Source organism: Mustela putorius, unplaced genomic scaffold (genome assembly GCF_011764305.1).
Source record: "Mustela putorius furo isolate JIRA1106 unplaced genomic scaffold, ASM1176430v1.1 tig00000139_pilon_pilon_pilon, whole genome shotgun sequence".
In the NCBI taxonomy this organism is placed as follows: domain Eukaryota; kingdom Metazoa; phylum Chordata; class Mammalia; order Carnivora; family Mustelidae; genus Mustela; species Mustela putorius.
The window spans coordinates 8,893,551-8,919,182 of NW_025421293.1; the positions used below are offsets into that span (position 1 = coordinate 8,893,551).

At 37.2% G+C, this 25,632-nt stretch overlaps 1 protein-coding gene across 2 annotated transcripts in view; it reads right to left on the reverse strand.

Moving 5' to 3' along the window:
* The window catches only part of LOC101682130 (cytochrome P450 3A12), a 53,454-nt gene that overhangs the window by 7,593 nt on the left and 20,229 nt on the right, over nt 1-25,632 (reverse strand). For both annotated transcript variants that reach the window (XM_045075071.1, XM_045075070.1), the window contains 6 exons: nt 24,869-24,968; nt 7,659-7,772; nt 7,312-7,400; nt 5,769-5,917; nt 3,281-3,408; nt 2,171-2,237 (listed from right to left, as the gene is read on the reverse strand). In XM_045075071.1, coding sequence (XP_044931006.1) covers nt 2,171-2,237; nt 3,281-3,408; nt 5,769-5,917; nt 7,312-7,400; nt 7,659-7,772; nt 24,869-24,968 — 647 coding nt within the window. The remainder of the gene's footprint in view (nt 1-2,170; nt 2,238-3,280; nt 3,409-5,768; nt 5,918-7,311; nt 7,401-7,658; nt 7,773-24,868; nt 24,969-25,632) is intronic.

Sequence of the window (25,632 nt, forward strand, 5' to 3'; positions counted from 1 at the left end):
CTTCCTTAGTAAATGGCCCCACCTTGAGTACAAGTTGGCCTCCCCTTTGACTTTCTTGTGGTAGAAACTAAGCATGGTCATGCTCTAATCTATTTGATCAGAACAGGATTAGATAATATGTAAGGCACTGAAATTAACATGGTACTTGTCACAGATATGAAATTCTCAACTAAAAATAATAAAAATGAGTGTAAGAAAAGTCTACACAATTCTGATTCCCCAGTCATACTTTCTGTGATGCTGCTGTGGATAAATTCATCTATCAAAGTCTTTCCCCCAACTGCCATGAACCTCATGATAATCACATTTTGTAGCTCCTTCTGTCTGTTATGGTAGCCACTTACAAAATGTATCTATTTATATTTAAATATTAATTAATTACTTTAAAAACAATATACGATTTAGTTATCCAGTGACACTAGCCACATGTCAAGTGTTCAATTAACCACATGTGTGTAGTGGTTCTGTATTGAACTGGGCATATATAGAATATTTTCTGTATCACAGAAAATCTATCTATAGATAGATAGATGATGATGATAGATAGATAGATGATAGATAGATAATAGATAAAAGTAGATGTATACATATGTATGTATATATTTTACTGGTGTGATAGAGTAAACCCATCCTTATTCTCTAGAATCAATTGTTAAATATTCAAGAATTTTGGGAGATGGTTGTCAAATCATATTTAGCCTGAAATTAACCATGATGGGAATATTTCTGTCATAGAAGAAAACTATAAATCAAGGCTCTTTTTTTTCTTTCAGACTCAGAGGCCATAATCATATCACTGGTGATAGATAGATATAGAAACGTTTACGTTTATCAATGCTGTGTAAATATATTTGATATTCTTAATTTGGCCCATGGAGAGGAAATAGAAGCAAAAAAACTTTACAGCAGTGAGCACTCCTAGATCCCAGATTTTGGTTCCTAAATACCATTTCTCACTGAAAGGAAACAAAGCTTCCGGAGAAGGGGCTGATTCCAGGACTCATCAAGGGAAAGAGAAGAGAAACCAGGAATGTCTTACCCTAGAATGAAAGCAAATGTTTGGGAAATAATATGGGAAAATAAATAGAATACTCTGTCCTATAATGGTGGATAGACCATTATACCTTTGGCAAAACTCACAGAATGTATAACACCAAGGGTGAACTGTAATGTAAACTATGGATTTTGAGTGGTAATAATGTGTCATTGTAGGGACATTGATTGTAATAAATGTATGACATGGTGAAGATTTTGACAGTGGGGGGATGCTGTGTGTAGGTAGGGCAGGGGGAATATGAGATGTCTCTGTGTCTTTCACTAACTTTTGCAGTGAACCTAAAATGGCTATAAAAAATAAAGTCTAAAAAAAAGGTCTATTGAAAATATTTTTAAAAAGGAAGAAAAAAATAACAGGAAGCCCACTTGAAAGGGCTTCCAAAAGACAAATCTGAGACAATTGAGGATCTAAAAAAGGAATGATGTAAGAGACTAAGCTAGTAATATATGAAATCATATTGACATTAATTAATTAATTAATTACAGAGAGTGAATGAAGAGCTCCTTCACAATGGACAATCACTTATCAAAGTGGGAGAATTGATGGGATTAGAAAGTCACCATTTTGGAGCCATCATAGTAATAATTGTTTCAAATTCCATCCGTGAACAGTAAAAGCAGTAGGTGAAAGCTTGAAGAGAAACAGCATTTACACAGTCGAAAAGGCATCTTGCACCAGTTCTTAATTACAAAATGGAAAGTAAAACTTTACAATACATTAAGCCAGTGAATACAATTTTAACCAAATGTTCCAGGTCACCACCAACACTGGGGTCATGTGTCTTCTGAGATGATGAAGCCTTGATGTGAATTTCCAGTTTCAAATTCACTGGTCTGATTTAAGCCAGATGATTGACATGGAAAATAAGCTCCCCAGAGGTTCTGATGCAGGTGATCCATGAACCACTGACTTCCTTGTCTATGGTTGCCCTTAAGGTTTTGAACAAACTTATTGCTGGGTGCTTCTGGAAGGTGCTTCTACTACCATTTGTACCTGAACTTGTGTCTTTCTTCAATTTGCAGAAATTCCATCTGCTAACAATCTTCCTCCACATCTCAGAACCCTGCATCAGAAACTTTCCATCACTAGCTATCTGAAGCTCTCATTACTTACCTTTGTGGTTATTCACTTCTTTAGAATTCTGGGAGTTAATCATCAGTTGGAGTAAATCCACTCGATGCTACAAGCAGAAAGAATAGTTTCAACAACAAAACATCACTCATGGAAGTCAGAAATAAATTAGGGATGCAGGACTTAGCTTTTTTCCTGAGAATATGGTTCCTTTAAATCCAGAAGACTGACTTGCCGGTGGCAAAAACATCCAGCTACAAATCTTGCAGCAGGATGTTTTCCCGACAGGAATCCAGCTATTGTGTCCCACTGCTTTTTGGTTCTTTCTCCCTTGATCCTGAGTTTCTCTGGATTTTGAACACAACTTTCTGACCAAAGTGTTGCATACTCCCTCTCCTGTCATGCTTGCTAACTCAGGGCAAAATCCCTGATTTGGGTCCTTTTTTTCCCTCCAGCCATAATTCTTAATGAATGGCTACATAGACAAATTTCCTGATCTCTGCAGAATCCATGGGCAGCTTCTGTGTCAATATCTTCCAATGCCCCACCCTCCCAGAGTTCTGCACAATTTTCAGTCACATTCTGGGCGTACCCCAGCCCTGTCTTGCTGGGAGACACACATCTTTGTGCTGGCTGCCAGGCCTCAGGAAGGTGAAGCTGGCTCAACTTGCAGCTTCAGTGCCCAGAGAAGACTCCTGCCCACTCCAGACTATGACAGTCTCAAATTTAACACAGACTATCTTCCAGCAGATGCCTCATAGGACATTCCCCTGGGGAACGTGTAAAATAAGAGGCTTTGAATTAAAGGGATTCTTTGCCAATATAACATCTGGAGATGTTATACTATCATAAAAATGATTTTTACACAGTAATTTTTACCTTTTGATAATTTATTGAAGAGAAATCTCATGCAGGGACACACTATGTTCCACCTTTATTATTAAATCTTAAACATTGAATCTTAGACTCATTTTCTTATCTCCTTACCTGAATTCCACCTTCTTCATTCTCTCTAAAATGTTAGAAGTCTCCTGCTCTAAACCCTACAGTTCTCTACAGTAAAAAAAATACATAGAAGAGTACACATGATATGTATACAACTAAATAAGAGATTGAAAATAAACACATACATGTAATCACCACCATAGTTACCTCTTGCTTATCTTTTAGGCGACTTTCCTTCATTCTTTTTATAGATTTTGTGAAAAAATCAGCAACTTTTTTGGGAAATAGCCAGATATTTAATATTTCATAAACTGGGGTCAGGAATGGAAAGAGTACTGTAAGGAAAAAAGAACATTGGAAATCACAGTGAAAATGCAAAATTTACCCAGAGCAATTATAATTTGGACTATAACAGAAAAGTAAAAGACACCAGGAGTCATTAAAGCTGGGAGTCATTCCCTCTATCAACTTTACTTGAAATTTCAAGCCAGTGGCTGAGCCAGGGAAAGTCACAAGTAGGTGCCACCACTAGAGCAGTGAGATCAGTGTCTCCAACCACATCTTTGGGTAACCAAAGAAGCAGGATTACATTCCCAGATCTCTTAGCCTTTTAATTTTGGACTAGAGTCTCTTTGGATATACCAGACCATAAGATGTTACTTTAATTATCATGCTACTTAAGAAGGTGTTGTCAGAATGCAAATAATACATAGCATGCCCTTCAACCACAATGGAATAAAATTAGAAATTGAGAATACAAACAACATTGGATTTTGTAAATATGTGGAAATTAAACATTACAGTCCCGTATAGACCGTGGCCAAAGAAGAAATCAAAAGGGCACTTAGGAATTACTTAGAGATTACAAAAATGAAGAAACTATATACAAAACTCATGGGATGAGAAAAAGCAGTGACTAGGAAGAAATTTCTCATTATATATGTCTACATTTTAAAAATTATTTATTTAGTTCATTAGTCACCATACAGTACTTCATCAGTTTTTCATGTAGTGTTCCACGGTTCACTGTTTGCATATAACACCCAGTGTTCCATGCAATACCTGCCCTCCTTAATACCCATCACCAGGCTAACCCATCCTTCAACCCCCACCCCAACCTCAGATTGTTTCCCAGTCTTTCACAGTTCATCTCCCCATCTGATTTCCCACCTGCTTCATTTTTCCCTTCCTTCTCCTAATGTCCTCCATGTTATTCCTTATGTTCCACAAGTAAGTGAAACCACATGATAATTGTCTTTCTCTGTTTAACTTATTTCACTTGGCATAATCTCCTCCAGTACCATCTATGTTGATGGAAATGGGGTATTCATCCTTTCTGATGGCTGAGTAATATTCCATTGTATATATGGACTACATCTTCTTTATCTACTCATCTGTCGAAGGGCATCTCAGCTCCTTCCACAGTTTGGCTACTGTGGGCATTGCTGCTATGAACACCAGGGTGCATGTGCCCCTTCTTTTCACTACATCCGTATCTTTGGGGTAAATACCCAGTAGTGCAATTACTTGATCATAAGGTAGGTCTATTTTTAACTTTTTGAGGAACCTGTATACTCTTTTCAAAGTGGCTGTACCAACTTGTACTCCCACCAATATATATATATATGTCTACATTTAAAAGAACTAAGATCTTGGGACATTTATCTGGCTCAGTTGGTAGAATATGCCATTCTTGACCTTGGAGATGTGAGTTCAAGCTCCCTGTTGGGTGTAGAGATGACTTAAAAACTAAAATCTAAAAATAATAATAATAATGGCCAAGATCTCAAATCAATGGCCCAATTTTTGGGTTATAAACAAGCTGGAAAAACAATAGGAAACAAAACCCAAAGCAAGAAGGAGGAAACACACAATAGAGACAAGAGCAGAAGCATAAGGATAGACAATATAGATCAAAGGAATTGAATTTAGGGTCCAAAATGTTACCCAACTGTTCACGGTCAACTGATTTTGCTAAGGTTTCTAAGACCATTCAATGAAGAAAAAATAGTCTTTTTAATCAATGGTGCTGGGACAAGAGGACAGTCCCATGCAAAAAAAGAAAAAAAAAAGTGAAGTTGGACTCTTACCTAATACAACATATAAAAATAAATTCAAAATGGATTAAAGACCCAAATCTAAAAGCAAAACTTTATAACCCTTAGGAGAAAACCAAGGGATAAATTTTGATGATCTCAGATTTCTCAGTGAATTCTGACACTGAAAATAAAAGGAAAAATACATACATTGTACATCATCAACATTAACATTTTTTTTGATGAACGCTGAGACCATCAAAATTGAATTCTACATTTTAAGGGGGGGTACTTATATGTTATATGGAGATATATCTCAGTACAATTGTTGTAGAAAAGTCGAAGGTTTGGGACACCTGGGTGGCTCAGTCTGTTTAAGCACCTGCCTTCAGCTCAGGTCATGATTCCAGGGTCCTGGGATCAAGTCCAGCATTGGGCTCCTTGCTCAAGGTGGGGGGAGCCTGCTTCTCCCTCTGCCTGCTCTGCCTGCTTCTCCCCCTCCTTGTGCTCTCTCTCTGATAAATAAATAAAATCTTTACAAAAAGTAAATTTGGAAAAAAAAAAAAAGAAAAGAAAAGTGGAAGGGAGGAAGTGAGAGAAAAAGGAAACAAGGGAAGAAAAAGGAAGGAGGAGAAAAGAAAAAACACTAGTGTACATACCTATGGAGAGTAAAAATGGATCAGGGATATCAAATTTTAAGATCTTCTTGGCATTTTCCACAAAGGGATCTTGTGGATTGTTGAGAGAATCAATGTTCACTCCAAATGATGTGCTGGTAATCACATCCATGCTGTAGGCCCCAAAGATGCTGTGAGAGAAACAAAGACATGGATAATTAAGATCAGCACCTCTTTAATATCCTTATACAACACAAGAAGTGCATGTAGATCCCATGCTCAGGCAAGACAAGAACCACACTTTCAGAACCACCATCTGGGTCATCTGAAGAGTCTATATACCATCACATTCACTCATGTGGTGTTCATGAGGTGCCAGTGATACAGCTGGCCTTGTCCTGGAGTAATGGGGACATTAGGGCAAGTTAGACACACCTCTGAGTTCTAAGAGCTCAGTCATGGAGGGATAGAGACACAAAGCCCGACAAATTACAGTAATAAATTTTGAGTATGCGCAATAGAAGGTGGATAAGCACTGTGTCTGAGCAGGACAAATGGTGGAATAATGAACCCTTTCTCAGGGAATCAAGAAAGATGAAACTGGTCTGGATATTCTCTCACTACAGTAACTATGCTCAGAGGTTATTCCTCGACAGTACATTACAGAGCACCAACACCATATTCTGTACTGCCAGAAACATCATCCCTTCTTCTCTAAACCCCAACTAAGGCTTCTTCATGAAAGACCCACTCTTTCTCAACAACAGAGATCTAGCTTGCCCTGAAGGCATACTCATTTCTGGAAAATGTAAGAACAAAGAATGTTCCTAGTTGAAACATATATATTAAATCAATCCAAAATTGAAATGGGGGTGCCATATCTAAGTGGTCATATGGCCTAGTTTTCCCAGGACAGTTGCAATGTACATCTGTTCAGCCTGCGTAATTAAAATATATCTAACTTAGGCAAAAAAAAAAAAATCTATCATCTATCTATCTATCTATCATTATTACCCTACCTATCCCATGTGCAGGGCCTTCCCCCTTTTGAGATTAAAAGATGGACAAATGATTATAAAAGGTGTGGTGCAAAAATAATGAATACTGTTATGCTGAAAATAAATAAAAAATAAATTTTAAAAAGTTAATATTTAGTATTCATTAATATCCTTAACAAAATCAGGGAAGGGTTTAAGTTGTTCCAAGTTCCATAGGGTAACTTTTTTGCCCCACCCAGTGCCCAGGAATATGTACCAAGTACGTTCCCCTCCCACCATTCCATACTCTCTAAGCTCATATTTCTTCTTTTCAAACAATGTATTTTTGTCTTCTAAAATGTCCAAGGTGATGATTAAGCAAGTAAATAAATCCCAACTCATGCACACAAAAGAAGACTGTTTTTCTCTGGACTTCCTTGCATTTTGAGGTGAGCTACCTCTTCTTGGCTGGCCCACTGGAGTTGTAATACCATACACCTACATCAGCTTGTTCACTGGAGTAACTCAACAATGGGAATTGACCCTATGGCAACAGCTGGAAAGTGTCACAACAGAGTTAGAATCCCAGCAACTGGACTCCTACTTACTCTTTCAAGTTGATAGGTTTGCCTTTCTCTGCCTCCTTCCTCAGGTTCCTCACCAACACATCTCCATACTGGCCAATGATGGGGAACATCTACAAACAAAATACATGACCACCTGAAGTTAAATATGAGAATCAAGTCCTAGGATGACATAGCTTTCACAAGCATGGAGCAGTAAGGGCATTTAATAAGTTTTATCATGTCTCTTCCAGAACATGAAGATAAAGGACCATTTGGGGGAAGCCCAAATACAGTAGAGTACCACTTAGGGATGGACTATGACCTTATTTTCTACCTCTCCCCAGGAATATTCCTTAACTTCCTAATTAAAAGTCCTATTCTTTTCTTACCTCCTTGAGTTTTCCGCTGGTGAAAGTTGGAGACAGCAATGTTCGTATTCTCTTCCATTGTTCATCCTCAGACATAGAAATGGCATTTTTCATAAATCCCAGAGGACCAAAAGACTAGAGTCAAAGCAAAACACATTATGCCCTACATAAGTTTTGTAGGTCTTCACAATTTGGAAAATTTGTTAAATGGGCATAAATTACTCATCAATTTTTTATTATTATATTTATTATTATATTATATTTATATGTTATATGTTATAAAATATTATATAATTTGTTATATTTATTAATATTTATTATATATTTATAATATTTATATTATTTGTTTTTATTTTGTTTTATTTATTATTATTATTTTATTACTATTTATTCATTTCCTTATTTGAGAGAGAGAAAGAGAGCATGAACAAGGGAATAGGCAGAGGCAGACTCCCTGCTGAGCAGGGAGACAGAATCAGGGCTCAATCCAGGGACTCTGGGATTATGACCTAAGCAGATGCTTAACTGACTGGGCCACACTTACTCACCAGATACTTAGTGGCTGTCTACTTAGTAGCAGTCCCTATGCTAGATGCTCAATAGATATTTATCATAAATGCATCCTGCAAGGCTGACGGAGGTGTCAAGCCACCTGATGTGCTTTACAGCCTTTATATTCCAATCTCCTTTTTGATGTAAATGTGGTATGGAAAATTTGGTGGGGAAACTACTCCTCCAGGGGAATTGGTAGAACTGGATTGGTGGAAGATAGCCAGATAGCCTGGCAAACTGTATGTTGCCTCAGACCACTTGTCTTTATATATATGTACAGCATGAGCATCTGTAAAACATGTCTTGATATGGTGATTTTTAAATTAACATATAATGCATGATTTGTTTCAGGACTCAGGCCTGTGATTCACTAGTCTTACACAATTCACAGCACTCACCACAGCACGTACCCTCCCCAATGTCCATCACCCAGCCACCCCATTCCTCCCTCTTCCAATCCAGCAACCCTCAATTGGTTTCTTGAGATTAAGAGTCTCTTATGGTTTTTCTCTCTCTTCGGTTTTGTCTTGTTTCATTTTTCCCTCCCTTCCCCCTAAGATCTTAGGTCTTGTTTCTCAAATTCCTCATACATTGAGATCATATGAGAATTGTCTATCTCTGATTGACTTATTTCACTTAGCATAATACCCTCTAGTTCCATCCACATTGTTGCAAATCGCAAGATTTCATTTTTTTGATAGCTGAGTAGTATTCCATTGTATTTTTATATCCCACATCTTCTTTATTCATTTTGTTGATAGACATCTAGACTCTTTCCATAGTTGGGCTATTGTGGACATTGCTGCTATAAATATTGGGATGCACGTACCCCTTCAGATCACTACATTTGTATGTTTGGGGTAAATACCCAGTAGTCCAATTACTGGGTTGTAGGATAGCTCTATTTTCAATTTTTTGAGGAAGCTCCATACTGCTTTCCAGAGTGAATGCACCAGCTTGCAATCCCACCAACAGTGTAGGAGGGTTCCCCTTTTTCTGCAACCTCCCCAACATCTGTCATTTCCTGACTTGTTACTTTTAGCTATTCTGACTGGTGTGTGGTGCTATCTCAGTGTTGCTTTTTATTTGTATTTCCCTGATGCTGAGGGATGTTGAACACTTTTTCATGTGTCTGTTGGCCATTTGTATGTCTTCATTAGAAAAATGTCTGTTCATGTATTCTGTCAATTTCTTGATTAGATTATTTATTCTTTGGTGTTGAGTGATAAATTCTTTATAGATTTTGGATACTAGCCCTTTATCTGATGTCTTTTGCAAATATATTCTCCCATTCTGTCAGTTGTCTTTTGGTTTTGTTGGCTGTTTCCTTTGCTGTGAAAAAGTTTTTTTTTATCTTGATGAAGTCCCAATTATTCATTTTGCCCCTGCTTTCCTTGCCTTTGGCAATATTTCAAGGAAGAAGTTGCTGCGGTTGAGATCAAAGCAATTGCTGTCTGTGTTATTCTCAAGGATTTTGATGGGTTCCTGTCTCACACTGAGGTCTTTCATCCATTTTAAGTCTATTTTTGTGCATGGTGTAAGAAAATGGCCCAGTTTTATTCTTCTGTGTCCAATTTTCGCAACACCATTTGTTGAAGAGACTGTCTTTTTTCTATTGGACATTCTTTCCTGCTTTGTTGAATATTAGTTGACCATAGAGTTGAGGGTCCATTTATGGGCTCTCTAGTTTGTTCCACTGATCTATGTGTCTGTTTTTGTGCTAGTACCATACTGTCTTGATGATTACAGCTTTGTAATAGAGCTTGAAGTTTGGAATTGTGATGCCACCAACTTTGGTTTTCTTTTTCAATATTCCTCTGGCTATTTGGAGTCTTTTCTTGTTCCATATAAATTTCTAGATAATTTGTTTCATTTCTTTGCTGAGTGAAATAAGTCAAGCAGAGAGTCAGTTATCATATGGTTTCACTTATTTGTGGAGCATAACAAATAGCATGGAGGAAAAGGGGAGATGGAGAGGAGAAGGGAGTTGAGGGAAATTGGAAGGGGAGGGGAACCATGAGAGACTGTGGACTCTGAAAAACAATCTGAGGGTTTTGAAGGGGCGAGGGGTGGGAGGTTGAGGGAACCAGGTGGTGGGTATTACAGAAGACACGGATTGCATGGAGCACTGGGTGTGGTGCAAAAACAATGAATACTGTTATGCAGAAAAGAAATAAAAATTTTAAAAAAGTTGATGGCATCTTGATAGGTATTGCATTAAATGTATAGATTGCTCTAGGTAGCATAGACCTTTTCACAATATTTTTTCTTCCAATCCATGAGCGGAACATTTTTAGATTTCTTTGTGTCTACCTCAATTTCTTTTGTGAGTATTCTATAGTTTTCTGAGTACAGATCCTTTGCCTCTTTGGTTGGATTTATTCCTAGGTATCTTATAGGTTTGGGTGCAATTATAAATGGGACCAACTACTTAATTTCTCTTTCTTCTGTTTCGTTGTTGGTGTATAGAAATGCAACTGATTTCTGTGTATTGATTTTATATCCTGACACTTTACTGAATTCCTGTATAAGTTCTAGCAGTTTTGGGGTGGTATCTTTTTGGTTTGTTTGCATAAAGTATCATATCATCTGCAAAGAGTTTGAGTTTGACTTCTTTGCTGATTCAGATGCCTTTTATTTCTTTTTTTAAAAGATTTTATTTATTTATTTGACAGAGAGAGATCACAAGTAGGCAGAGGGATAGAGAGAGGGAAGCAGGCTTCCCACTGAGCAGAGAGCCCGATGTGGGACTTGATCCCAGGACCCTGAGATCATGACCAGAGCGGCAGTGGCTTAACCCACTGAGCCACCCAGGCACCCCCTTTTATTTCTTTTTGTTGTCTGATTGCTGAGGCTAGGACTTCTAGTACTAAGCTGAGTGACAGTGGTGATAGTGGACATCCCTGCTGTGTTCCTGACCTTAGGGAGAAAGCTCTCAGTTTTTCCCCATTCAGAATGATATTCACTGTGGGTTTTTCATAGGTGGTTTTTATGATATTGAGGTATGTACCCTCTATCCATGATTTTTGATCACTGCTTCAATTTCCTTACAGGTTATGGGTCTGTTCAGGTTTTCTATTTCTTCCTGGTTCAGTTTTGGTAGTTTGCACATCTCTAGAAATGCATCCATTTCTTCCAGATTGTTTCAGTTGCTGGCATATAGTTGCTTATATTATGTTCTTATAATTGTTGGTATTTATTTGGTGTTGGTTGTGGTCTCTCCTCTTTCATTCATATTTTATTAATTTGGGTCCTTTCTCTTTTCTTTCTGATAAGTCTGGCTAGGAATTTATCAACCTTATTAACACTTTCAAAGAACCAGCTCCTAGTTTCCTTGATCTGTTCTACTGTCCTTCTGATTTCTATTTCATTGATTTCTGCTCTCATCTTTATTATTTATCTTCTACTAGGTTTAGGCTTTATTTGATGTTCTTTACACAGCTCCTTAGGTGTAAGGTTAGGCTGTGTATTTGAGACCTTTCTTGTTTCTTGAGAAAGGCTTGTATTGCTATAGACTTTCCTCTTAGGACTGCCTTTGCTGTGTCCCAAAGATTTTGAACAGTTGTGTTTTCATTTTCTTTGGTTCCCATGAATTTTTAAAAAATTCTTCTTTAATTTCCTGGCTTACCCATTCATTCTTTAGTGGGATGCTCTTTTGCCTCCATGATTTTGAGTTCTTTCCAACTTTCTTCTTGTGGCTGAGATCTAGTTTCAAAGCATTGTGGTCTGAAAATATGAAGGGAATGATCCCAATCTTTTGGTACCAGTTGACACCTGATTTGTGACCCAGGATGTGATCTCTTTTGGAGAATGTTCCATGGGCACTAGAGAAGAATATGTATTCTGTTGCTTTGGGATGGAATATTCTGAATAAATATCTGTGAAGTCCATCTGGTCAGTGTGTCATTTAAAGTCTTTATTTCCTTGTTGATCTTTTGCTTAGATGATCTGTCCATTTCAGTGAGGGGAGTGTTAAAGTCTCCTACTATTATTGTATTATTGTTGATGTGTTTCTTTGATTTTGTAATTAATTGGCTTATATAATTGGCTGCTCCCATGTTAGGGGCAAAGATATTTTAAATTGTTAGATCTTCTTGTTGGATAGGCCCTTTGTGTATGATATAGTGTCCTTCCTCATTTTTTATTATAGTGTTTGGTTTAAAATGTAATTTGTTTGATATAAGGATTGCCACCCCAGCTTTCCTTTGATGTCCATTAGCATTGTAAATTTTTTTCCACTTCCTCAATTTAAAACTGGAGGTGTCTTTGAGTCTAAAATGAGTCACTTGCAGACCACATATCAATAGGTCTTTTTTTTTTTTATTCCAATCTGATACCCTGTGTCTTTTGATCAGAGGATTTGGCCCATTTACATTCAGGGTAACCATTAAAATATATGAATTTAGTGCCATTGCATTGCCTGTAAGGTGACTGTTACTGTATATTGTCTCTGTTCCTTTCTGGTCTATATTACTTTTAGGATCTCTCTTTGCTCAGAGCACCCCTTTTGATATTTCCTGTAGGGCTGGTTTGGTGTTCACAAATGCTTTTAGTTTTTGTTTGTCCTGGAAGATTTAATCTGTCTTTCTATTTTCAATGACACCCTACCTGACTATAGTATTCTTGGCTGCATATTTTCTCATTTAGTTCTCTGAATATATCATGCCAGTCCTTTCTGACATGCCAGGTCTCTGTGGATAGATCTACTGCCAATCTAATGTTTCTATCATTGTAGGTTACAGAACTCTTGTCCCAAGTTGCTTTCAGGATTTTTCTCTTTGTCTCTGAGACTTACAAGTTTTGCTATTAGATGATGGGGTGTTGACCTATTTTTATTTATTTTGAGAGGGATTCTCTGTGCCTCCTGGATTTTGATGTCTGTCTCCTTCTCCAACTTAGGGAAGTTCTCCACCATAATTTCTCCACTATGCCTTCTGCCCCTCTCTCTTTCTTCTTCTTCTGGAATCCCAATTATCCTAATATTGTTTCATTTTATGGTATCACTTATCTCTTGAATTCTCCCCTTGTGATCCAGTAGTTGTTTATCTCTCCTCTTCTCAGCTTCTTTATTCTCCAACATTTGGTCTTCTATATCACGAATTCTCTCTTCTGCCTCATTTATCCTACCAGTTAGAACCTCCATTTTTTGTTGCATCTCATTAATAGCTTTTTTTATTTTGACTTGGTTAGATTTTAGTTCCTTTCTTTCTGCAGAAAGAGATTCTCTAGGATATTCTATGCTTTTTTCAAGCCCAGCTAGTATCTTTATAATTATTATTCTGAACTGTAGTTCTGACATCTTACTAATGTCTGTATTTATTGATTAGGTCCCTAGAAGTACTGCCTCTTGTTCAGTTTTTTTTTGTTTGTTTGGTTTTTTGAGGTAAGCTTTTCCATTTTGTCATTTTGTCCAGAGAATAGATAAATGAGAGAACAAAATGCTAAAAATGTAACAACTACTCCAGAAAAATATACATTAAACAAATCAGAAAAGACCTGAAACCAGGGAGAAAAGAAAAAAAAAATGATCAGGCTGGTGACTAGAACAGAGCCACATACTAGATTTTGGATGTATTTTGGTCTGTTAGGAGAAACTGCCTCCCAAAATTTTTAAAGACAGAAAAACTTATATATATACACACAAAAATAAGGGTAAATACAATGAAGATGGAATATGACTGTAAAGATGAAAATGTAAAAATATTTTAAAAAAGAAATTGATAAGAAGTTAATTGAAAAAAATAAAGAAAAAAATTTTTAATGAAAAAAGAGAGAGAAAATATAATCAGGCAGCAGACTAAAACAAAGCCATACACTAGATTTAGGGTATATTTTGGTCTGTTAGAAGAAACTGTATCACAAAATTTTAATGAAAGAAAAACTTAGATTTAGAAGAGATAGGGTGGGGGGATAGGTGAGTCTGGTGATGGGTATTAAAGAGGGCATGGATTGCATGGAGCACTGAGTGTTATACACAAACAATAAACCATGGAACACTACATCAAAAACTAATGATGTACTGTATGGTGACTAACATAATGCAATAAAAAAAGAGGAAAAAAGAAAGGAAAAAAATATATATGCAAAATAAGGTTAAATACAATAAAGGGATAGAATGACTATAAAAATGGAAAATAAAAAAAAATATTTTAAAAATGGAATTGGTGAGAGCGCCGAATCCTAACCACTAGACCGCCAGGAATACCCAACTTTTGTAGCAACATGGACGGGACTGGAAGAGATTATGCTGAGTGAAATAAGTCAAGCAGAGAGAGTCAATTATCATATGGTTTCACTTATTTGTGGAGCATAACAAATATCATGGAGGACAAGGGGTGTTAGAGAGGAGAAGGGAGTTGGGGTAAATTGGAAGGGGAGGTGAATCATGAGAGACTATGGACTCTGAAAAACAATCTGATGGGTTTGAAGTGGCGGGTGGGGTGGGAGGTTGGGGTACCAGATGGTGGGTATTATAGAGGGCACGGATTGCATGGAGCACTGGGTGTGGTGAAAAAATAATGAATACTGTTTTTCTGAAAATAAATAAATTGAAAAAATTTTAAAAAATGGAATTGGTAAGATAAGATGTTGGTTGAAAAAGGAAAGAAGAAAAATTTTTAAAAAACAGAAAAAGAAATATATAAAGAAAAATTTAAAAATTAACTTTGAAAGACTACAGAATTGTGGGGAAGAACCATGAGTTCTATGTGCTGAAAGCCCCTAGCACTGGAGTTTTGCTGCTCTCATTGATAGGTAAACTTATTCTTGGCTGGATGGTCTTGCTGATCTTTTGGGGGAGGTGCCTGTTGCAGTGATTCTCAAATGTCTTTGCCTGAGGTGGAGTTGTACCACCCTTCCCAGGAGCCAGGCTAAGTAATCTGGTCAGGTTTGCTCTTGGTAGCTTTCATCCCCTGAAAGTTTTCCATATGGCTTTGGAGGATGAGAGTGAACATGGTGGCCTCCTAGTCTCTGGCCCCAGAGGAGCTGAGAGCTTGGGGCCCCACTCCTCAGTGAGTCCTCAGAGAAAAGCAGTCAATCACTCCTGTATCTCTGGTCTCTGACCACACTTTATGTTCACCTAGCCTCTGACTGCACATTTCTATCTCTGGCACACAACTCCATTTAAAGTTTCCAAACCCAGCAGATTCTTGTGGTATGCTCCCATGCCACTCCTCCTGGGGGAGAAAGGGGAGTCTTCCTGGATATGCCACTTGTTGGGTCCCTGCTCAAAGAGCAGTGGGCTGACTGTGCCACGGATCATGGTTTATGGCAACCCCAAGTTGAGAGCCCACTCCTCGGATCCACCTTTGCAGCCAGCTACCCCACTCCCCCACTCTGATACTTGGGGGCTCTACCACACTCAGGCACCCCTGGTCTTTCTGTGACCCTGAGGGTCCTAAGACCACACCATCCCTGTGAGGGTTCCACTCCCTGCTTAGCCACTGGAGTGACATCCCTCAGTGGAACAGACTTCTAAAAGTTCTGAATTTTGTGCTCCACTGCTCTATCACCTGCTGGTTAGTGATGGAAGCTCCATACACCCCGGGTCTATCTTTGCAAATTTAGCCTTCTGTGCATGTCCTACCTTTCAGAAAGTGGTCACTTTTCTGTTCATAGAATTGCTGCTATTCTTTTCTTTGATCTCCTGTTGAGTTTGTAGGTGTTCAGAATGGTTTGATAACTATCTAGCTGAATTCCTGGGACCAGACAAAATTTAGATCTCCTACTCCTCTGCCATCTTACTCCTCTCCATATAGTGATTAAAAAAAAGTAGTAGTTAGCACTAAAAAGATTGATAATCTATTTGCATAACATAATAAAAAAACCTATTGGTTTAAAATAACAACAGCAAATAATCTATTTTCTATTCTCAAGAAATGATGCAGTTACATGAAAATCTCTTCCCCTGTATTTTCTCCAGGGATGAAAGGAAAAAGAGGGAGATAATTCTGTTTCTCAGAAGTGAGACTGGCCTATCAAATCAACAACATTGAATCTTTTTTCCATCTTCCAAAACTATATTTTGTTTTAAAATGGATATCTCCAATATGCATTCATGGTAAAAAACTCATAAACTAGGAAGAGAGGATAACTTCTTCAACTTAATAAAGAGTAGCTAAAAACCCTACACCTAATATCACCTCAATGAGGAAATACTGATGTGATATCACCAGGATGATGGGACAGGACACTCCAGCTTCTGTTACCCCACAAAGAACAACAATTAGTTATCCACAAATAAAAATAGGTCTAAGAGCTTGGGAGTCCATTTAAGAAGATTCAGCAACACAGTAGAGTTAAAGTCCTAAGAATAATGGCATTAAAAATATAGGGAGAATAGCTTCATTTTGCCTGCATCACACCAGGAGCCAGGCCAGCAATGAGAGGACACTCTGTGACCTCAGAGAATTCTCCTATTGGGAAAAGGACAGAAGAGTAAGAGGCCATTAGACCAGCCTTCAGGGAATGGCACAAATTACCTGTTTTGGTCTCAAACCTTCCAGAGACTGGCATGGCTGACACATCTAAACACAGGTAGGAACAAAGAAGGGCAGGACTACCAGCACATCAAGTGGCAGGAGTGACTATGCTTCTCTGTGTCCTCATCTGCAGAATACTCTAGCAACCTTAGCTGCTGAGGAACAAATGGCTGGCCCAGCACTGTGTATCCTCTAAGGTTTTGCTATTGATGGTCCCAAAGGTTCACATTTGCAGACTTCAGCTGCCAGAGTCCTGCTGTATCCTATCTGCACTCACTTGAGTTGCCTCAGTCAGTGGCACCACCTACACCCTGATCACTGGAATCTGTATACCTTTGTGACTGGGCTTAGGTACAACACCAGCTCAGATCCCAGCACATTTCAGATATAAGGCCATCCCTGACTCCTGTCACTGGATTGCACTGCCACATGAGACCACAGCTAAACCTTGAAGCTATACAATTACACACTGCCAGCCTGAACTCCAGTAACAAGCACCCACTGCTGTGCATGCAGTAATGACTATCCCTGAAGCCACATAAATGCACACAGGCAGCCCAGACACTCAAGCCTGTGTGTTCACAGTTGGCCACGGTACCTCTGCTGGACCCAGGCTTGTTTGGGGCATATGATTGCTTTCAGCCTCCACAGATGAGTGTGTGTATAGGACCAACTCTAACTACCACTCTGCTTGGTGTAGTTGCAGTCTCCTGGTGCTGGATCTGGTGCTGCTGCTGAAGACCTCAATAGCTACGGCAGCCACAAAGAACCCTCCACTGCTTTACTACAAGGATCATACAATTGCTGAAGGTGTGGGCCCCAACTGCCTGAACCAATGGTGCTCTCTAGATTATGTAGTCAAATATAATGGGGAAAAACTGGGGAGAAACACCTCTAAGATTTATAGGACACCATCAAATGAAACAATATTCACACTATGGAAGTCACAGCAGGAGAAGAGAGAAGTGGGCAGAATACTTACTAAAGAAACAATAGCTGAAAAATTCCCCAAATTGGGAAATATATGAAAATCTAGGGATGTGAAGCTTAAAGTCCCCTGTAAGACTAAATCCAAAAAAGACTTCACTAAGACATAGGATAATAAAATTGTCAAAATTTAAAGACAAAGAAAAAAAAATAAGAGACAAAGAAAATTCTTGAAAGGATCCAGGGACAAGGAACTCATCCCAAAGAAGGGAACACCCATAAGGCTGTCAGTGTATTCCTCAGCAGAAATCTGGAAATCCAGAAGACAGTGGATGATTTATTCAAACTATGAAAATTAACACTAGCCAAGAATACTTTACCCAGAATAGAAGGCCTTCAGAAATAAGAGAGAGATAAAGACATTTCTGGACAATCAAAAAGTGGAAAGAATTCACCACTGAACCTGCCTTACAAGAAATACTAAAGGGAATTCTACAGGCTAAAATAAAAGGACACTTACTAAGAACATGAAATCACATGAAAGTACAAATCTTAATGGTAAATATAAATATATAATTAAATTCAGAACACAGTGATATTATAGTAATGACTTGCTAATCACACATAACTGTAGTGAAAGGTTAAAAGAAAATTAAAATAACATAGCTAAAATAATTTTCAAACACACAATATGAAAATATGTAAATTTTGACATCAAAAACATAAAACTGGTGGTAGAGGAGTAAATGCATTGTTTTGAATACAAACAAAGTTAAGTTCTCATCAGCTTAAAATAGACTTCTACATGTATAAGATATTCTATGTAAGCCTCCTAGTAACTGCAAAGCAAAAATCTAGAGTATATTCAGAAAAGATAAAGAGGAAAAAATCAAAGCATACCACTATAACAAAAACCATGAAATTACAAAGGAAGACAAGAAGAAGGAATGACTGATCTATGAAACACTTGGATTACTGAACTAATAATGCCAAATCTTTACCTATCAATGATTACTTTAAATGTCAATGTAACAGAATAGGAAATCCAGAAATGGACCCACAACTATATGATCAGTTAATCTTCAACAAATCAGGAAACAATATCCAATAGAAAGAAGACAGTGTCTTCAACAAATGGTGCTAGGAAAACTGGACAGCCACATGCAGAAGAATAAAACTGGATCACTTTTTCACACCATATACAAAAATTAGTTCAAAATGGATAAAAGATCCAAATATGAGACAGGAAACCATCAAAATTCCAGAGGAGAACATAGGCAGAAACCTCTTTGACCTCAGCCATAGCAACTTTTTACTAGACACATTGCTGGATACAAGGGAAACAAAAGCCAAAATGAACTATTGGGACATCATCAAGATGAAAATCTTCTGCATAGTGAAGGAAACAATTGACGAAACTAAAAGGCAGTCTATGGAATGGGAGAAGATATTTGCAAATAACATATGTGATAAAGGGCTAGTATCCAAAAACTATAAAGAACTTATCAAACTCAACACCCAAAAAACAAATGATCTGGTTAAGAAATGGGCAGAAGATATGAATAGACAAATCAAATCCATTATGAGACATCACTTCACACTTCTCAGAATGTCTAAAAGTAACAACTCTGTAAAGAAAAGATGCTGGTGAGGATGTAGAGAAAGGGGAATTTGCACTGTTGGTGGAAATGTAAACTGGTGCCATCACGCTGGAAAACAGTATGGAGGTTCCTAAGGAGTTAAAAATACAACTACCCTATGACCTGACAATTATACTACTAGGTATTTACCCATAGGATACAAAAATACATATTCAAAAAAATACATGCATCCCAATGTTTATAGCAGCATTATCAACATTAGGCAAACTATGGATTGAGCACAAATATATCCATAGACTGATGAATGGATAAAGAAGATGTGAGATCTATATCTATCTATATCTATATCCATCTATATCTATATCTATGTGTGTGTCTATATATACATATATATGTATGTGTATATATACACACACATATATATATTCCACTATATATATAATGGAATACTATTCAGCCACCAAAAAGAAAGAAATCTTGCTATTTGCAACAATGTGAATGAAGCAAAAAGAGTGTTCTGCTAAGTGAAACAAGTCAGTCAGAGAAAGACTAATACCATGTGATTTCACTCTATATGGAATTTAAGAAAGAAAACAGAAGAAAATTTAAGAAGGGGGTAAATAGGGGGTTTCAAGAAAGAAACAAACCATAAGAGACTCTTAACGATAGAGAATAAACCGAGGGTTGATGGAGGGAGGTGGGTGGGGAATGGGCTAGATGGGTGATAAGCATTAAGGAGGGCACCTGTGATGAGCACTGGGTATTGTATGTAAGTGATGAATCACTGAATTGTACTCCTAAAGCCAATATTGCATTGTATATTAACTAACTGGAATTTAAAGATAGATAAATAAATAAATCTATGTAAATGGAGGGATAAATAGAGAATATGGAATATTGCTCAGTCTTAAAAAGGAAGGAAATCTTGTCATTTCCAAGCATGGATAAACTTAGAAAACATGGACAACAGGCTAGGAGCACTACACCAGACACAGAAGGACAGGTGTCTCATGATTTCATTTATAAGTGGAATCTAGAAAAATAAAGTCAAGCTTAGTAACAGAGGGAAAATTGTAGCTATCAGAGGCTGAAGAAGAGGGCAAAAGGCAGATGGTAATAAAATGCTACAAACTTTCCATTTTAAGATGAGTAAGTTCTGGAGACAACATACTACACGGTGATTATAATTATTAATACTGTACGGTGTAAGTAGATCTTACACATTCTTAATATACATGCACACCCACATACAAAGTAACTGGATGGTGATAGATATGTTACTATGTTTCATTTGTCATAATCACTCTATAAGTGAAAACATCACATTTAAATATACAGTTTTCATTGTAAAAATGTATACATAAATTGATAAATGGCAAAAGATTGAATATTTTGCCTTAACATCAGGAAGAAAGCAAAAATGTTCACTCTCACTACTCTTAGTCGACATCATAATAGATCTCCTAGCTAATGCAATAAGACAAAGCAAAGAAATGAAGGCATACAGATTGGAAGGATAAAATAGGAATGTCCCTATTTCAGGTGATATAATTGTCAATGTAGAAAATCTTGAGGAATATAAAAAGAACACTTCTGCATCTAATAAATTAGCTAAGCTAGGTTATAGGAAATATCGACACCAAAACTCAACCATATTTCTACATAATGAATATGTGAAAACATATTAAGAACACAATAACAATTATAATCACACAAAGAAGGTGAAACATTTGAGATGTGTGTTGAACAAAACATGTGTTCCTACACTGAGAACTTAATGTTGGTGAAAAAATTTAAAGAAAACCTAAATAAACACATATTGTGTTCATGCATTAAAAGACATGACTTAGTAAAGATAGAAATTTTTCACAAATGATTGATAAGTTTAAATCATGTCTTTAAAAAAATCCCAGCTAGGGGCACCTGGGTGGCTCAGTGGGTTAAAGCCTCTGCCTTCAGTTCAGGTCATGATCCCAGGGTCCTGGTATCGAGCCCAGCATCAGGCTCTCTGCTCAGCAGGGAGCCTGCTTCCCCCTCGCTCTCTCTGTGCTGCTCTCCCTACTTGTGATCTCTCTCTCTGTGTCAAAGAAATAAATAAAATCTTAAAAAAAAAGTTCCAGTGAGGGTGTGGCGCAAAAACAATGAATACTGTTATGCTGAAAAGAATTTTAAAAAAATAAATAAAAGAAAATCCCAGCGAATATTATGTAAACATAGATTAGCTAATTATAAATTTGTATGGAAAGGCAAAGGAGCTAAAATACCTAAAACAATTCTAATGAAAAATAAAATGGGAGGAATTACTGCTCGTGATGCTGAGACTTACTATATGGCTGCAGTGATCAAGAGAGTCTGGTATTGGTGGAGGGAGAGATACAGAGATCAATGAACAGAACAAAGTATGAGAAATAGACACACACATATGCCCAACTCAATTTTTTCCCTGGTACAAAAGTGATTCAATGGAGGAAGTATAGCCTTTTCACAAATGGTGCTGGAACAATTAGACATCCATTGGCCAAAAACAAGGATCTTTGAATTAAATTTCACACCTCCCAATTAACACTAAAAATTGACTCAAAATGGATCACAGACTTAAATGTGAAACATAAAATTAAATAAGACTCATATTATAGATGTAAAACATAAAACAATATAAAAATATATACTTAAATGTAAAACATAAAATGAACTACTTTGAGAAAATCCTGGAAATGTAGGGCTAGATAAAGATTTTTCAAAATTGAGGCCAAACTCATAACCCATAAAAGGAAAAAAAAAGTTAAATTGGCCTTATCAAAATAAAATATGTTCGCTCTCAACTTCATAAAATCTATATATGAAAAGCCCAAAGTGAATATCATTCTCAATGGGGAAAAGCTGACAGACTTCTCTTTGAGATAAGGAACATGACAAGGATGTCCAGTCTTGCCACTGTTGTTCAACATAGTACTGGAAATCCTAGCAACAGCAATCAGAAAACAAAAAGAAATATAAGGTATTCAAATATGCAAAGAAGAAGTCAAACTTTCTCTCTTCACAGATGACATGATACTCTATATAGAAAGCCCAAAAATTCCACCCCCAAACTACAAGACCTCATACAGCAATTTAGTAATGTGGCAGGATACAAAGTTAATGTTCAGAAATCAGTTGCTTTCTTATACACTAATAATGAAAACACAGAAAGGGAAATTAGAGAATCAATTCCATTTGCTATAGCACCAAAAACCATAAGATACCTGGGAATAAACCTAACCAAAGAGGTAAAGGATCTGTACTTGAGAGGCTATAGAACACTCATGAAAGAAATTGAAGAAAACAAAAAAGATGGAAAAGCATTCCATGCTCATGGATTGGAAGAATAAACATTGTTAAAATGTCTATACTGCCTAGAGCAATCTATACTTTCAATGCCATCATCCTGATCAAAATTCCACAGACATTTTTCAAAATGCTGGAACAAACAATCTTAAAATTTGTATAGAACCAGAAAAGACCCCGAATTGTTAAGGAAATGTTGAAAAAGAAAAATAAAACTGGCGGCATCACATTGCCTGATTTCAAGCTTTACTACAAAGCTGTGATCACCAAGACATCATGGTACTGGCACAAAAACAGACACATAGACCAGTGGAGCAGAGTAGAGTCCAGATATCGACCACAAGCCTATGGTCAAATAATCTTTGACAAAGCAGGAAAAAATATTTAGTGGATAAAAGACAGTCTCTTCAATAACTGGTGCTGGAAAAATTAGACACCTATGTATAGAAGAATGAAACCTGACCATTCTCTTACATCATATACAAAGATAAACTCAACATGGATAAAAGACCTCAACGTGAGACAGAAATCTATCAAAATCCTAGAGGAGAACATAGGCAGTAACTCTTCAACATCAGCCACAGCAACTTCTTTAAAGACATGTCTCCAAAGACAAATGAAACAAAAGCAAAAATGAACTTTTGGGACTTCATCAAGATAAAATGCTTCTGCACAGCAAAGAAACAGCCAACAAAACAAAGAAGCAATCCATGGAATGGGAGAAGGTATTCATTCACAAATGACACTGCAGACAAAGGGCTGATATCTAAGACCTATAAAGACCTCCTCAAACTCAACACTCAAAAAAACAGATAATCATATCAAAAAATGGGCAGAAGACATGAACAGACACTTCTCCAATGAAGACATGCAAATGGCTATCAGACACATGAAAATATGTTCATCATCACTAGTCATCAGGGAGATTCAAATTAAAATCACATTGAGATACCACCTTCCACCAGTTAGAATGGCCAAAATTAGCAAGACAGGAAACAACATGTGTTGGAGAGGATGTGGAGAAAGGGGAACCCTCTTCCACTGTTGGTGGGAATGCAAGTTGGTGCAGTCTCTTTGGAGAACAGTGTGGAGATTCCTCAAGAAATTAAAAATAGAACTTCCTTATGACCCTGCCATTGCACTCCTGGGTATTCACCCCAAAGATACAGATGTAGTGGAAAGAAGGGCCATATGCATCCCAATGTTTATAGCAGTAATGGCCACGGTCGCCAAACTGTGGAAAGAACCAAGATGCCCTTCAACAGATGCATGGATAAGGAAGATGTGGTCCATATACACTATGGAGTATGATGCCTCCATCAGAAAGGACAAATACCCAACTTTTGTAGCAACATGGATGGGACTGGAAGAGATTATGCTGAATGAAATCAGTCAAGCAGAAAGAATCAATTATCATATGGTTTCACTTATTTGTGGAGCATAACGAATAGCATGGAGGACATGGGGAGTTAGAGAGGAGAAGGGAGTTGGGGGAAATTGGAAGGGGAGGTGAACCATGAGAGACTATGGACTCTGAAAAACAATCTGAGGGGTTTGAAGTGGCAGGGGGGTGGGAGGTTGGGGGAACTAGGTGATGGATATTAAGGAGGGCATGTATTGCATGGAGAACTGGGTGTGGCACAAAACCAATGAATACTGTTATGCTGAATATAAATAAAAAATAAATTTAAAAAAAACAGATAATCATGTCAAAAAATGGGTAGAAGACATGAACAGACACTTCTCCAAAGAAGATATACAAATGGGTAACAGATACATGCCCATCATCATTAACCATCAGGGAGATTCAAATCAAATCACTAGGTTTGGGGCATAAACAATGAATCTTGGAACACTGAAAAAATAAATTAAATTAAAAAAATTAAACCAGGGAAAAAAATTTTTGTTCTGCTGAAGACCCTGATACAACAAAAAGACAAGCCATACACCGTGCCTACAAAAGAATAGTAAGTGGGAGACTTTTGTTGATGGAACAACTCTGTAATGTGATTGGGGTGGTGGGTGCACAAATCCACATGAAAGATAAATGCTCAGAAAGCAACACACACACACACACACATACACACACAAATGAGTGCACATAAAAACATTGAAACCTGAATAAGTTCTGTGGCTGGAACCAAAGTCAATTTCCAATTCCATACTATATATAGCTTTGCAGGATATTAGGGGGAAAAGCTTGAAGACCATACAACATGGGAACTCCTGTGACAACTTCCTGTGAATCTATAATTGTGTCAAAATGAAAGTTTTATAAATAAGTAAGTAGATAAACAAACAAACAAACAAATAAATAAATATGAATTTAAAATAACTCCATGCCTACCCGCCGGTTTGTGAAGACAGAATAACATTCTTTCACCAGTACTGTTTTGATCATGTCTGGATCCATGATAGCCAACACAGGCTGTTGCCCATCGTAAAACCTGTTTTAGGAAAACAGAAGTGATTACATTTAACGTGTCAGATTCTGTAGCTGCAGCTATGCCTGGAAGCCCAAACTTTAATCCTGATGTTATATAATCTAAAATCTGTCATCATGATTAGAAATAACATAGGGGAAAAAAAGGAATAACATTAGAACATTTATCAGCTCTAGGTAATGTGTACATGTGTACTTCCTGGACCATTTTCCATAATTTTTTGCATGTTTAGAGTATTTCAAGTATTTTTATGTGTCCAGATATTTCAAGTAATTTTTATATATTATCAAGAAGAAACTTAGGTTAGTGAATACCTGAAGGCAAGCAAATTATCAAGAAACAAAAAAATAGGGAGAGACCACCCACTTAGTTATGAAAAATTATAATTTTAAAGAAATTCCTGTTTCAGTCTCGGAAGTTTATGTTTCCAGGAATGCATCCATTTCTTCCAGATTGCTTAACTTATTGGCTTATAACTGTTGATAATAATTTCTGGTGAGTGTTTCTATTTCCTTGGTGTTTGTCATGATCTCTCCCCTTTCATTCATAATTTTACTAATTTGGTCTTCTCTCTTCTCTTCTGCATTAGTTTGGCCAGTGGTTTATTGATCGTATTGATTCTTTCAAAGAACCATCTTCTAGTTTCATTGATGTGTTCTGCTTATCT